Source organism: Nicotiana sylvestris, chromosome 4 (assembly GCF_000393655.2).
Source record: "Nicotiana sylvestris chromosome 4, ASM39365v2, whole genome shotgun sequence".
NCBI lineage: Eukaryota > Viridiplantae > Streptophyta > Magnoliopsida > Solanales > Solanaceae > Nicotiana > Nicotiana sylvestris.
The window spans coordinates 25,506,055-25,521,589 of NC_091060.1; the positions used below are offsets into that span (position 1 = coordinate 25,506,055).

Sequence of the window (15,535 nt, forward strand, 5' to 3'; positions counted from 1 at the left end):
TAGAATATAGTACGAGCCACGTACATAGTAGAAAATAGTAAAGTGATGGAGATAAAATTACTAGGGACCAAGTTACTACTTGCATTATGGCTACTGATGTCCGCCGTATGTGGTGGTTACTGCTACCGGCCAACCGCCGGATTGCGGTTGCCCGGAGCTAACAAATGGAAGCAGCAAAAGGAGAAAGAGGATTCACTTGACACACGACGAAATTTGCTGTCTAATGGACTCGGCTTGACTCCTCCTATGGGGTAAATCATACTTTTTCCATTAGTAAATTATGTCAATTTGATTATTTCCATTTACTTATTTTCTGATCTTTTACTTTTTTCTTTGCATCTTAAACTTCACGGGTGGATGTACTATATATGATGAAGTCGCATTCATGTTTTCACTTTGAAATATATATATATACAAAGTTTGATGCCAATGTCACAAAGTAGGAGTGGATCGATGCAATGCCATATATATATATAGAAAAATCCTAGATTCGTTTCTGTGTTTGTTCTTTGTTGTGATGGATTTAACTCTAATTAATCTGTAACAATCAACCAGAAAAGGGGAAGAAGTAAAGTATACGTGCAATTAGAAAGTAGAGAATAATTGCGTGTGTACATATTATGCTTAGTTAGTATGAGTTTAACTTCTATGCACCGGCAATGTAAAAAAAAATCACATATCTAAAAGATAAGATTACTGCACATAATAAATTGAATTAGTTACTTGAAAAATAAGGCACAACCCGATACATTACATACTCTAAAAGATTACTACTATTAATTGCACATAATAAGTTGAATTAGTTACTTGAAAGATAAGACATACAACTTTACCATATGTTAAATTACAGTAATATAAAAAATTTACACTATCAATAAATAAGTTGAATTAGTTACTTGAAAGATAAGACATACAACCTGCTACCATATGTTAAATTACAGTAATATAAAAACTTTACACTATCAATAAATATAAGTTAAATCATTGTATATATTGTCACAATAGAGTTGTGGTTGCATGATACTATGCATCCACTTTCTTAAATCATGGGTCTTGGCTCTTTCTTGCAATTAGTTAACATAGTCAGTTAATCTCTTTGCCTTTTGGCAATTTTAACTAACAAAAGCAAAATATTTATTTTAGTTGGAGTAGTTGTAACCATTTTGGCTGCAATATTGATGAGAAAGTCATAAGAGAAACGGGTAAGTGTTAACTACTGATACTAAGTGATTTATTTACTATTTGTTATTTGCCTGCATTGCTTAATTTAACCCTGATGTTGAACTTTCTTTTATTTGACAGCTGATGCCTTGGTTTCAACTGGTCTTGATAAACTTAGGATACAAGTGTAGGACCCATAAAAAAGATGAAACAAAGAAAAAAAATGAAAAAGTTGCAGAAGTCAAATAGGGTGACTGGAAAGATTTTTCAAGTTGGGCGGTTAGAAAAAATTGCCAAATTTCAAAAGTCACAAACACATGTTTTGACCTATGGTAATTTGCACTACAAATTACAGTGAATAAACCATTCTGATCTTCTATAAATAGCAGGCTCCATTTCTCTTTTGATACACACCAAAATAACGAGAGAAACATAAAGCAGTGAGTAATCCACAGATTGTGGTCTGTGAGATAACTAGTGAGTGGTAGTAATATTGTAGTGAGGTGTTTTAAATAAAGAGTGCTATTTCTTTCAAAGTTGTAGTAGTCTCTTGACACTACTGAGTTGTAATATTATAGTGGTAATATTGCTCCACTCGGGTATTGTATTTTATCCCGCTAAAATATTTGGTGTCATTGTTACTCTCTTGTGTTATTATTATTTGTTGTGGATATTATTCCTGGGCGAGATTATTTTTTATCCCAACAACATGGTATCAGAGCCATGACAAATAATGGTCCGCTATCTTTTCAGTACCCCGTCTGACAAAAAATAATTATGAGAAATGGTGTCTACGTATGAAAGTCATCCTTGGCTCTCAGGATGTATGGAAAATCGTAGACAGAGGGTATACAAAACCCGATAATGAGGAAGTTCTGCCCCAAAATGAAAAAGAGGTCTTGGCAAATACAAGAAAGAAAGATCAACAAGCCCTCACGCTCATCCACCAATGTTTGGATGATGCCATGTTTGAGAAGGTGGCAGATGCTACCACCTCAAAGGAAGCTTGGGAGATTTTACAAAATTCTCTTCAAAGAGTTGACAAGGTGAAAAAGGTAAAACTTCAAACTCTAAGGGCTGATTTTGAAGTTTTAAAAATGAAAGAATCCGAATGCATCTCGTATTATTTTTCAAAAGTGAAGTCTATTGTAAATCAACTAAGAAGATACGGGGAGGACATAGAAGATGTCCGTGTGGTAGAAAAGATCCTTCGCACTTTAACACCTAAATTTAATTTTGTGGTGTGTGATATTGAGGAATCTAAAGATTTAGACTCTATGATGGTGGAGCAATTGGAAGGTTCTTTACAGGCCCACGAAGAAAAGATCAAAAGGAGACAAGAAGTTCCATCGGATCAACTTCTTAAAACTCAGGCATCCTTCAAGGATTATGGAGGTGAAACAAGCTATCGAGGAAACGGACGAGGACGAGGCCGAGGTCAAGGAGGTCATGGAAGAGGAAGAAGTAATAGTAAGAACTTCAACAATGAAGTTAAAATCCACCAAACATTCAGAGGTCGTGGTTGTGGACAAAGAGGAGGAAGAGGGCGTGGATACTACCAAGAAAATAATGGACAAAGGTATGACAAATCAAAAATTGAATGTTATAATTGTCCTAAATTTGGCCATTACTCTTGGGAATGTCGTAGCATGTTGAAGAAAAGGCTAACCTTGTTGACGACAAGAAAGAAGAAAATGAGTCAACGTTGTTGATGGCACTCAAGGAAGAAGACAGAGATGATTGCAGCTCGTGGTATTTGGACAATGGAGCAAGCAATCATATGTGTGGATGCAAAGAGAAGTTTGTGGAGATCAATAAAACAGTGAGAGGTAATGTGTCCTTTGGAGATACCTCAAAGGTTCAAATCGAAGGGATAGGTACGATTCTGATCTCCTGTAAAGATGGTAGTCACAAGTTAATTCAAGATGTTTATTATGTGCCAAAATTAAAAAGTAATATTTTAAGTTTGGGCCAACTTCTTGAAAAGGAATATGACATCCACATGAAAAATATGCATCTTTGGCTTAGAGATTCAAGTGGAATTCTAATTGCTAAAGTGCATATGGCAAAGAATAGATTGTTTTCTCTGAATCTTAAAACAATTGATGCAAAGTGTTTGAAGGCTAATGTGCAAGATGAATCATGGTGTTGGCACATGCGATTTGGGCACTTAAATTTTGAAGCGCTCAAATCAATGGGAGAAAAGAACATGGTGCATGGGATACCATCAATTAATCATCCTAATCAATTGTGTGAAGCTTGTCTTCTTGGAAAGCATGCAAGGAGGAGTTTTCCAAAGGAGGCCATGTCAAGATCAACCAAGCCGCTCCAGCTTGTCCACACTGATGTGTGTGGACCAATCAATCCACCTTCTTTTGGTAAAAGAAAATACTTTCTGCTTTTCATTGATGACTTTAGTAGAAAGACTTGGGTTTATTTCTTGAACCAAAAACCTGAAGCTTTTGCTGCTTTTAAAAATTTCAAAGTACTTGTGGAGAAAGAAAGTGGCTATGAAATTAAAGCTCTAAGGTCCGATAGAGGAGGCAAATTCACCTCAAACGAATTTAATGACGTCTGTCAACTTCATGGAATTCGTCTCCCTCTAACAGTACCTTATTCACCTCAACAAAATAGTGTTGCAGAGAGAAAGAATCGAACGATTCTTAATATGGCTAGATGTATGTTGAAAGCTAAAAGTATGCCTAAGGAATTTTGGGCCGAAGCTGTTTCTTGTGCAGTTTATTTGAATAACAAGTCTCCAACAAGAAATGTTAGAGATCAAACTCCTCAAGAAGCATGGAGTAGAAGAAAGCCAAGTGTGAAGCACTTGAGAATCTTTGGGAGCATAGCCTATGCTTATGTGCCACATCAAGGGAGAGCAAAGCTTGACGATCAAAGTGTCAAGTATGTGTTTGTTGGCTATGATATGAGTTCAAAAGGCTACAAGCTATACAACCCAAACAGCGGTAAGGTGGTGGTAAGTCGTGATGTTGAATTTGATGAAGAACTGGCATGGAATTGGGAAGCTGAGGAAGAAACTTCATATGATTTTCTTCTATACTTTGGTGATGAAGAAGAACCGAAGACCGTGGAACCTATGCAGGACACAACTCTACCTTCTTCTCTAACAAATGTTGCATCTCCCTCTTCTTAAGAAGGTTCAAATGAACAGCCGCAAAAGACAAGGAGCATTCAAGAGCTCTATGGGGACACAGAAGAAGTTACTAATTTTGATTTTTTATGTTGTCTCTTTGCTGACAGTGAACCAATGAACTTTGATGAAGCTGTTACAAACAAAAGATGGAGACAAGCCATGGAGGAGGAGATTGAGTCAATAGAGAAGAACAACACTTGGGAGTTAACAACTCTTCCCAAAGGTCATCGAGCAATTGGAGTGAAATGGGTATACAAGACAAAGAAGAATGCTGATGGAGATGTGAAAAGATACAAGGCACGACTTGTGGCTAAAGGCTACAAGCAAAGGCAAGGCATTGACTATGAAGAAGTCTATGCACCTGTTACCCGCATGGAGACTATTCGTTTGCTGATCTCTTTGGCGGCGCAAATGAAGTGGAAGATTCATCAACTAGATGTCAAGTCAGCCTTCTTAAATGGCTATCTTGAAGAAGAAGTCTATGTTGAACTACTATTGGGCTTCTTGGTCAAAAACCATGAAGATAAAGTGTTGCGGTTGAAGAAAGCTTTATATGGATTAAAGCAAGCCCCACAGCATGGAATAGTTGCATCGACAAGTATTTTCAAGACAATGGGTTTACTCGTTGTCTCCATGAATATGCTATTTACCTTAAAGTTCATACTAATGGAGATATCTTAATTGTTTGTCTTTATGTTGATGATCTTATTTTCACGGGTAATAACCCAAATTTGTTTGAAGCTTTCAAGAAAGATATGTCCTGTGAGTTCGAGATGACAGACGTAGGGCCCATGTCATATTACCTGGGCCTAGAAGTGAAGCAGATGGAGGATGAAATTTTTATCTCTCAAGAAAGCTATACAAAGGAGATATTGAAGAAATTCAACATGCTCGATTGCAACCCCGTGAACACACCGATGGAAAGTGGGACAAAATTGTCCAAGTTTGATGAAGGAGAAAAAGTGGATCCCACATTCTTCAAAAGTCTTGTGGGAACTTTGAAGTACTTGACTTGTACCAGACCAGATATACTTTTTGCAGTTGGAGTAGTAAGTCGCTTCATGGAGGCTCCTACCTCTACTCACTTAAAGGTTACTAGAAGAATTCTTTGTTACCTAAAAGGTACGATCGGTTTTGGGTTATTTTATTCTTCTTCTAATGATTTCAACCTTGTGGGATTTTGTGATAGTGATTATGCGGGAGATATTGATGATAGAAAAAGTACAACTGGTTTTGTATTTTTCTTGGGTGATTCTGTTATTCTTGGAGTTCAAAGAAACAGTCAATTGTTACTCTCTCGACTTGTGAAGCCGAATATATAGCAGCAACATCATGTACCTGTTATGCTATTTGGCTAAGGAGATTATTAAAGGAGCTCAATTTGCCACAAATGGAAGCTACAGAGATTTGTATTGATAACAAATCTGCACAGGCACTCGCCAAGAATCCGGTATATCATGATCGAAGCAAGCATATAGATACAAGGTATCATTTCATCAGAGAGTGCATTGCCAAGAAGGAAGTCGGGCTCAAATATGTGAAGTCTCATGATCAAGTTGCAGATATCTTCACAAAGCCTCTTAAGTTTGAAGATTTTCAAAGATTGAAATCAAGAATTGGAATGAAGAAGAAAAATCAAAATTAAGGGAGAGATTTATAGGACCCATAAAAAAGATGAAAAAGTTGCAGAAGTCAAATAGGGTGGCTGGAAAGATTTTCCAAGTTTGGCGGCTAGAAAAAGTTGCCAAATTTCAAAAGTCACAAACACATGTTTTGACCGATGGTAATTTGCACTGCAAATTACAGTGAATAAACCATTCTGATCTTCTATAAATAGCAGGCTCCATTTCTCTTTTGATACACACCAAAATAACAAGAGAAGCATAAAGCAGTGAGAGTAATCCACAGATTGTGGTCTGTGAGATAACTAGTGAGTGGTAGTAATATTGTAGTGAGGTGTTTTAAATAAAGAGTGTTATTTCTTTCAAAGTTGTAATAGTCTCTTGACATTACTGAGTTGTAATATTATAGTGGTAATATTGCTCCACTCGGGTATTGTATTTTATCCCGCTAAAATATTTGGTGTCATTATTACTCTCTTGTGTCATTATTATTTGCTGTGGATATTATTCCTGGGCGAGATTATTTTTTTATCCCAACAATAAGTATGTTAATATAGGTATGTCCTCAACTAAAGATGGATCCAGGATTTACATATACATTCCGAGTCCAAAATAGTTGCGTGCAGCTACCTTTCCTTAGTTAAGGGTGGCGGATCCACCCTACGATTCACGTGAATCCAGTAGCTTTTGTTCAAACAGTGTAAATGTGTTCGAAAAATTCATTAAATATCTATAAATATGTGAATGAGAACCCAGTTACTATTGAAAATTTACTCGAGATTATTATAGGAACTCAAAAACATTAAATTCTGGATCCACCTTTGGTTACACCATTACACAAACTGATATATGCTTAAACCATGTCCATGTGTAACATTTTTCTTTTTTAGATGATTGTTGGGCTGAACCTCAACGCGACGATCAGGTACCCTTGTCTCAACTAGAAACTGTGTTTAGTACTGCAATTCAGATTATTTTATGTGTTATCTTCCTTACTAGTTTTCTTTACTTATAAAATCTAAAATTCCAGGGAAATCTTGCACCTAAAAAGTCCACATTTCCTTCTGGAATGAAAGCTGTAGCTGACTATGTTCACAGTAAAGGTCTTAAGCTAGGAATCTACTCAGATGCAGGGTAAACTTGCACATAACATTCATTTTAAAAAGATATCTTATTTGATCACGAAAGACATCATTTTAAGAGATTTTACTTGTTTCTGCAGGTATTATACTTGCAGCAGAAAAATGCCTGGTTCACTTGGTCATGAGGAACAAGATGCAAAAATTTTTGCAGCATGGGTAAATAATATTTTCCAGATTAATCTTGATATTTTTTAACTGTAAAAAAATTCGAATACAATTGTAAGTAACAGCATTTTCCTTCAGGGTATTGATTATTTGAAGTATGATAACTGCAACCATGATGGAACAAAGCCAACTGCGCGGTAAATATTTGGCTTTTCTGTTCAACCTCGCGAAATCATGTGTGACAGATTCCATTAATCGTCCATCGTGTGTTCTTTTCTTGATGAGTGATCCTTTTCTTGTGTAGATATCCTGTAATGACAAGAGCTCTAATGAACGCTGGACGGCCAATCTTCTTTAGTCTTTGTGAATGGTGACAACTGTTGCGGAAGCCAAATGTATATAGTGTGAATAAGTCACAACTACTATAACAAAATATTATGACAGCCACTAAATAATAAATAAGACAATAAAGCAACAATAAAAGGAACACCAGAATTTACGAGGTTCGGCTAATTTTGCCTACTCTTCGGACACAACTAATATTTTATTCCACTCCGAAAATACAAGTGAAATAATACTAAAGAGAGAAGATACAAATGCCTTAAGAAGATAAGAAAGCAAATGAGAGGTGTGTTTAAATCCTAAACATTAGGCCTCCTTTTATAGGAAAAAATTCCCACCAAGTTTACTTCCCAACCGATGTGGGATATTGTCATATTCAACAAATCTCCACCTTGGCAAAATTCCACATCTTCAATTCTCTCTCAATAACAAATTTTGGTTGTGTCTTCATCTTCAATCTTCAGTGTTCAACAATGTTGATCAAATCCAAACAATGTTGAAACTTGACCGCAGTCACCACTTTTGTCAGCATATCAGCAGGATTCTCTGTAGTATGAATTTTCTTCATCGTGACTCCACCTTCTTCTATAATTTCTCGTACGAAATGATACCGAACATCAATGTGTTTCGTCCTTGCATGATAAACTTGGTTCTTCGCCAATTGAATAGCACTTTGACTATCACAAAAGATTGTGATACTTTTTTGTTCAACACCAAGCTCCTTTAGCAATCCCTGAAGCCAAATTGCTTCCTTCACAGCCTCTGTAATAGCCATATATTCTGCCTCTGTTGTAGACAAAGCAACTGTTGACTGTAAAGTAGACTTCCAACTAACTGGTGCCTTTGCAAAAGTAAACACATAACCAGTAGTTGATCTTCGTTTGTCCAGATCACCCGCAAAATCTGAGTCACAATATCCAACTACAGACTGATTGTCTTCCTGCTCAAAAACTAACCCAACATCTACAGTATTGTGAATATACCGTAGAATCCACTTCACAACTTGTCAATGCTTCTTTCCTGGATTATGCATATATCTGCTAATAACTCCAACAGCTTGTGAAATGTCAGGTCTCGTACAGACCATTGCATACATCAAGCTACCAACAACATTTGCATATGGTACCCTTGACATATACTCCTGTTCAGCTTCATCATTTGGCGACATAGTAGTACTTAGCTTAAAATGGGGAGCAAGTGGAGTACTAACTAGCTTAGTCTTTTCATCTATGCCAAAACGTTGTAGTACTCTTTTCAAATGTTCTTTCTGAGATAAACAGAGTTTCTTTGAACGTCTATCTCTTATTATCTCCATGCCAAGAATTTTTTTTGCCTCACCCAGATCCTTCATCTCAAACTCCTTCTTCAGTTGAATCTTCAACTTATCAATTTCTTCTGAATTCTTGGAAGCTATCAACATATCATCAACATATAGGAGAAGATATACAAAGGAACCATCTTTAAGCTTGCGCAAATACACACAATGATCGTATTTGCTTCTCTTGTACCCTTGCCGCAACATAAACTCGTCAAATCGCTTGTACCATTGTCTAGAAGATTGTTTCAATCCGTACAATGATTTTTCAAGTTTGCACACCATATTTTCTTTTCCAGCAACTTTGAATCCTTCTGGCTGAGTCATGTAGATTTCCTCCTCCAAGTTTCCATGTAAAAACGCAGTTTTTACATCCATCTGAACTAGTTCCAAATTCAATTGTGCTACCAAAGCCAACATAATTCTAATGGAGGAATGTTTTACAACTGGAGAAAACACTTCATTGTAATCAATTCCCTCCTTTTGAGCATATCCTTTGGCCACCAATCTTGCTTTGTAGCGAACATCTACTTGGTTAGGAAATCCTTCCTTCTTTGCAAATACCCATTTGCACCCAATTGCTTTCTTTCCCTTCGGGAGATTGGCCAATCTCCATGTATGATTCTGATGAAGGGACTGTATTTCATCATTCATGGCAATCCTCCACTTATCTTCTTCTGAACTTTGGACTGCGTCTTTATAAGTGGTAGGAACATCATCAAGCTACAATTGAGGTTGCACAAGCAACTGTCTCTATGAGACGAACAGGTTTCGTTATTGTTCTTTTTGGCCTGCTGGTTGCTATTGATTCAAGTTGTTGTTGAGGTTCCTGAGTTGGAATCTCCTCTACTGGCTCTCCTTCTAGAGGATAATCTTCATTTGTTTCCTCCTCTGCTTCTTGTGTAGGAAAAATAAATTTTCCCTCAAACTCCACCTGCCTAGAAGCACCTTCATTTTGTTTGGTATCTTCTGTTACCTTATTTACCATAGCAGATTCATCAAAGGTAACATCCCTACTGAATATTACTTTCTTTGTCATAGGACACCATAAGCGATATCATTTGACTCCAGAAGTAATTCCCATAAAAATAGTCTTTTTTGCCCTTGGATCCAATTTTGACTCTGTCACATGATAATATGCAGTTGAGCCAAACACGTGCAAAGAGTCATAATCTATAGCAGGCTTTCCGTACCATTTTTCAAATGGTGTCTTGCCATCAACAGCAGCAGATGGTAAGCGATTAATGAGGTGGCATGCATATGTAACTGCCTCAGCCCAAAATTCTCTGCCCAAGCCAGCATTGGACAACATACACTGTACCTTCTCCAGCAAGGTCTGGTTCATACGTTCTGCTACTCCATTCTGTTGTGGTGTATGTCTAACAGTGAAGTGTCGGACGATGCCATCATTTTCACAGACCTTATTGAAATGATCATTTTTGTATTCACCTCCATTGTCTGTGCGAATACACTTGATTCTCCTGCCTGTCTGATTCTCCACCATCGTCTTCCATTTGAGAAAAATTCCCAACACTTCATCTTTGCTCTTCATTGTATACACCCATACTCTTCGGGAAAAATCATCAACAAAGGTTACAAAATAGTGCTTCCCACCCAATGAAGGTGTTTTGGAAGGACCCCAAACATCAGAGTGTACATAATCCAAAATGCCTTTAGTATTATGGATCGCTGTACCAAATTTAACCCTTGTCTGTTTCCCTTTGACACAATGCTCACAAAACTCCAAGTTGCAAGCCTTTACTCCTTTTAACAATCCTTGATCTGATAGAGTTTTCAAGGATTTTCCTCCAGCATGTCCCAAGCGCATGTGTCATAGCTTGGTTGCTTCTGCCTCTTTGTCGTCACTGGATGTCACTGTCGCTGTCCCAATAACTGTACTGCCACGATAGCGGTACATATTATTATTCTTCCGATTAGCCTTCATTACCACTAGTGCACCGGAGCATACTCTCATCACTCCATTTTCTGCAATGATTTTGAACCCTTTTGATTCTAGGGCTCCCACAGAGATGAGATTCTTCTTCAAATCCGGTACATATCGAACATCTGTTAATGTTCTGATCATTCCATCATGGTTCCTTAATCGTATTGAACCAATGCCATATGAGGTAAGAGGGCTGTTATCCGCTGTGTGGATGACTCCATATTCTCCTTCTTGAAATTCCATGAACCAGTCCCTGTTGGGACACATATGATAGCTACAAGCCGAGTCCATCAACCATATGTCTGATGATGTTGATGACTCTGTTGTAACTAATGAGAAGTCTGAATCATCACAATCAGCTACATTTGAATCCATAATGGCCTTTCCATTGTTATGTTTGGCCTTATTCTTCAACTTCGGACAGTCTTTCTTCCAGTGCCCCTTTTCTCGACAAAAGGCACATTCATCTTTGCTGGGTCTGGATCTTGACTTGGATCTTCCCTTCTTTGTCCTCGTTTGATTTTGAGGACGACCCCTCACAAATAGTGCTTCTCCTTCTCCGCCCTTCTGTTTTTCTCGCTTTCTTTGTTCATAGCTGTACAAAGCCGAACAAACTTCTCTGAGAGAAACTTCGTCATTTCCATGGAGTAGAGTAGTTTCAAGGTGCTCGTACTCATCAGGAAGTGACGCCAACAACATCAAGGCCAAGTCACCATCATCATAAGTTGTATCCATATTTTGCAAATTTGTGACCAACTTATTGAAACTGGTGATATGTTCATTCATCGTGGTACCAGGAACATAGGTGAAGTGAAACAGTCTCTTCTTCATGTACAATTTATTTTGACTGTTTTTCTTCAAAAATTTATCCTCCAGTGCTTTCCATAATTTACTTGCAGAAGTTTCCTTTGTGTATGGATATTTCTGCTCTCTAGCAAGGTAGGATCGAATGGTACCGCAAGCAACACGGTTGAGAATCTTCCAATCTTCTTCTCCAATAACATCTGGTTTCTTTTCTTCAATGGCCAGATCTAGCCCTTGTTGAAAAAGGACATCTAGAACCTCGCCTTGCCACATCCCAAAATGTCCGGACCCGTCAAATATTTCTACCGCAAATTTCGCATTTGACACAATTCTTGTCATAAGCGAAGATGCCAATGATGACGTATTGTTGACACTTGATGTAGATTCTTCTTGTTTATTGTCTCCCATCTTTGACACAAATATTATTTAATAGCTGACGACACAATTCAAGATTATTTCTTTTCTGGTGTGGAAAGTCAGACTAAGCTGGAACCACAGAGCATACTCAGACAGAACCTTGACTCAGTTACCAAGATAAATCTTTTCTGATGTGGAAGATCAGACTGCAACCACAGAGCATACTTAGACAGTACATTGGCTCTGATACCAATTGTCGCGAAAGCCAAATGTATATAGTGTGAATAAGTCACAACTACTATACCAAAAAATTATAATAGCCACCAAATAATAAATAAGACAATAAAGCAACAATAAAAGGAATACCAGAATTTACGAGGTTCGGCTAATTTTGCCTACTCTTCGGACACAACCAATATTTTATTCCACTCTAAAAATACAAGTGAAATAATACTAAAGAGAGAAGATACAAATGCCTTAAGAAGATAAGAAGGCAAATGAGAGGTGTGTTTAAATCCTAAACATTAGGCCTCCTTTTATAGGAAAATATTTCCACCAAGTTTACTTCCCAACCGATGTGGGATATTGTCATATTCAACAACAACAACTTTTTCCCTAATAAGGACTACACTTATGCTTTCTTCTTCTGTGGTTTCTTTGCTCTCATTTCACACTATTATAGTGATACTATGTATGTACCTATTTATTTTAAATAGGGGCGACTTGCATCCAGCGTTGTGGGGTGGTAAAGTAGGTAACAGCTGGAGAAACACGATCGATATTCAGGATAAATGGGAAAGGTAAAACATTTATAAAGTGATAAATTGCATGTAATCTTGAATCTGAAAATCTTGTTCATTTATCCTTGTTTGACAGCATGATTTCGCGAGCAGACCAGAATGAAGTTTATGCAGACCTTGCGCGACCTGGTGGTTGGAATGGTCAGTATTAAACATGATGCTCTTTAGTTTTTATTAAAATCCCATGTTCTTACAATTATTTCAAAACAGATCCTGATATGCTTGAGGTGGGAAATGGAGGGATGACAAAGGATGAATACATTGTCCACTTTAGCCTCTGGGCTATTTCAAAGGTTAAAAAAACAGGCAAATTTATATATCACTTTTTATTAGGACTATTTATGCTTCTCACGACAGAATGTATGATCCATTTTTAGCTTTGTTGCTAATTCCAGGCTCCTCTTATCATCGGTTGTGATGTGAGAAACTTATCAAATGATACCAAAGAAATACTTGCCAACAAAGAGGTCATTGATGTGAACCAAGGTACTAAACCACATATTATGTTAACAGCAACTAGTCATTAGTTATGATTTATGTCCTCAACACACTCCCTCACATGTGGGCTTAATTGATTCTTTTTTATGAGTCAAGCACGTGAAAATTCTTTTTCATATTAGGTGGTGGTGAGACTCGAACTCAGGACCTCTGTTTGTTCTGATGCCATATTGAAGTGTGTGACCTTTGATCTCCCTAGTCTAGGGACTTCTTGTAAGGGCCCCTTATTTATGGAATGAGTAATGTGTTAAAGGATAGCTTAGGTACTGCAGTTGGTTTGGAATTAGACTACCTTAATATCAGACATCAAAGACAATCTCATCTAAAAACTTAAGCTGTTAGAGAGAACAAACTTTTATTTACTTAATTATGTCTTCAACATATACGTGAAACCAGATCCTTTGAGTAGTTTTCAAGGGTATTAACACACTTATTTTCATTGCTTTAAACAGATAAATTAGGTATCCAGGGCAAAAAGGTTAGAATGCAAGGCGATCTCGAGGTGTGGGCAGGGCCTCTATCAGGCTATAGAGTAGCTCTAGTGCTTCTCAACCGCGACTCTACTAAAATAGAAATGACAGTTCTCTGGGAAGATATTTGCATCCCTCCTAACAGTCTTGTAGAAGCAAGAGATCTTTGGGAGGTATGTGTTTATTTTACAAACTTAAAAATTCCTAACTCTGTCCTATGGAAGATTCCAGGATAAAAGATTTCAAAGTTAATCACAAAGGCAGAACTTTAATTTATAACCATTATTCACTCATTGATTGCTACTCCCTCTGTTTCAAAAAGATTGGCACTATTTCTTTATGAGTCCGTTTCAAAAAAATTGGTACCTTTCAATATTTTTTTAATAAGAAGCATTTATAGCCACATGAGTTCTATGACAGGTTTAATTAAGGCCACAAGTTTCAAAAGTTTTATAGTCACACAAATGTTATGGCTTATTTAAGACGACATATCTCAAAAGTCTTCTCTTCTTTATTGAAATTTGTGTCAAGTCAAACTACGACAATCTTTTTAAATGAGGGATTATTTTTGCATATTTTTTGGTACAAAATAACATGGTTGTGATTTTGAGATGCAGCACAAGACATTGAAGACAAGATTTGAAGGGAATTTGACAGCAACAGTGAACTCTCATGCATGCAAGATGTATGTATTGAAGCCTACTGCTTGAGGAATCAAAGGATGCTTTGCACCACACTACTCATTTCTCTTCCTCCCAAATTTGTTATGCTTTAATACAAAGATAGACTAGTCATTTGTGATGGATTATTATATGCAGCAGAATCAATCCCAGTATCAAAATCACATGTAATTTAGACAACTAACATAAACGGGATTTCACGGGTTACCTCTTGAAGCGTGAACATATCTCTTCTACCACGTGAGCCTTCAGTTCCATAACTTCTCAATGGAATCTCCATCACCCGCACAATCATGATCCTCGAACGTTCCACGGTCTTCTACTGTGTTACCCAAATAATACCCGAAAATAGCAATTTCGTGTGGGCGAAATTTCTAGGAAAACTTGGCTGAAAATTTCAGCCACCATGTACTCATCCCTCTAGGTGGAAAACCTTATGTATTTATAGCACAAGTTTTAAGGGTTAAGACCCTTTTCCAAAACCTGTTAGGTTTTCTTTTCCACCAGAAAAAGGATTCCTTTATTTCCTATTATTTAGGCACAGTAGGGACCACAGAATTTAATTAACAAGGCTTCCAATTATGGAATTAATTTGTAATTTTCGAAATTAATATCCACCATAATTAATTACGAATTATTCCACTAAAAATTCGTAATTACACTCCTTATTCAATTTCGAAATTCATCCATTAAATCTTATTTAACTCCCCATGTTAAGATTCAGATACGAATCAATTAAATTAAATTACTGACGATTTAATTTATTGATTATTTCCTTTAGACTTTCGCTTAACTTATTTCATGTGTCGGATACAAAATCCACCGGTCGGGTTTACACATGAAAACTTATAAGCTTTCATAAAGGTATATCATCAATCTCTAAACTGAGACATGGATTCCATCAACTAACTATTACTTCGCCAATGTATATTATTATTATCCAATTTACCAGGCATATTGACCCACGAAAGAATCTCGCCTTTTAATAAATCAAAACAATAATAATATACACAGCTAATAATAATTATATCAAGATTAAGAGTATAAGTACATTTAATGGCTAGAGAGTTTATTTTATTAAGTCAGTATAAAATACTTATCTCTACCTGGTCCGTTCAATACATACAAAATGTACTAGCA

At 36.9% G+C, this 15,535-nt stretch overlaps 1 protein-coding gene across 1 annotated transcript; it reads left to right on the forward strand.

Annotated features, from left to right (window-relative positions):
• Nucleotides 1–29: 29 nt before the first annotated feature.
• LOC104226419 (alpha-galactosidase 1-like) lies at nucleotides 30–14,425 on the forward strand. Its single transcript, XM_070171843.1, has 15 exons — nucleotides 30–251; nucleotides 1,144–1,202; nucleotides 1,303–1,346; nucleotides 6,482–6,494; nucleotides 6,828–6,862; nucleotides 6,968–7,071; nucleotides 7,160–7,235; nucleotides 7,323–7,381; nucleotides 7,489–7,554; nucleotides 12,664–12,747; nucleotides 12,824–12,888; nucleotides 12,958–13,040; nucleotides 13,143–13,233; nucleotides 13,698–13,888; nucleotides 14,333–14,425. Exons 1-15 carry the CDS (start codon nucleotides 46–48, stop codon nucleotides 14,423–14,425), a joined length of 1,269 nt encoding a protein of 422 aa, XP_070027944.1. The 5' UTR covers nucleotides 30–45.
• Nucleotides 14,426–15,535: the final 1,110 nt, after the last annotated feature.

Coding starts and splice junctions, on each gene's coding strand:
- LOC104226419 (XM_070171843.1), top strand. CDS start 46: ATGGAGATAAAATTACTAGGGACCAAGTTACTACTTGCATTATGGCTA. Junction 1,203..1,302: donor GAAAGTCATAAGAGAAACGG/GTAAGTGTTAAC, acceptor TTTATTTGACAG/CTGATGCCTTGGTTTCAACT. Junction 7,072..7,159: donor GGAATCTACTCAGATGCAGG/GTAAACTTGCAC, acceptor TTGTTTCTGCAG/GTATTATACTTGCAGCAGAA.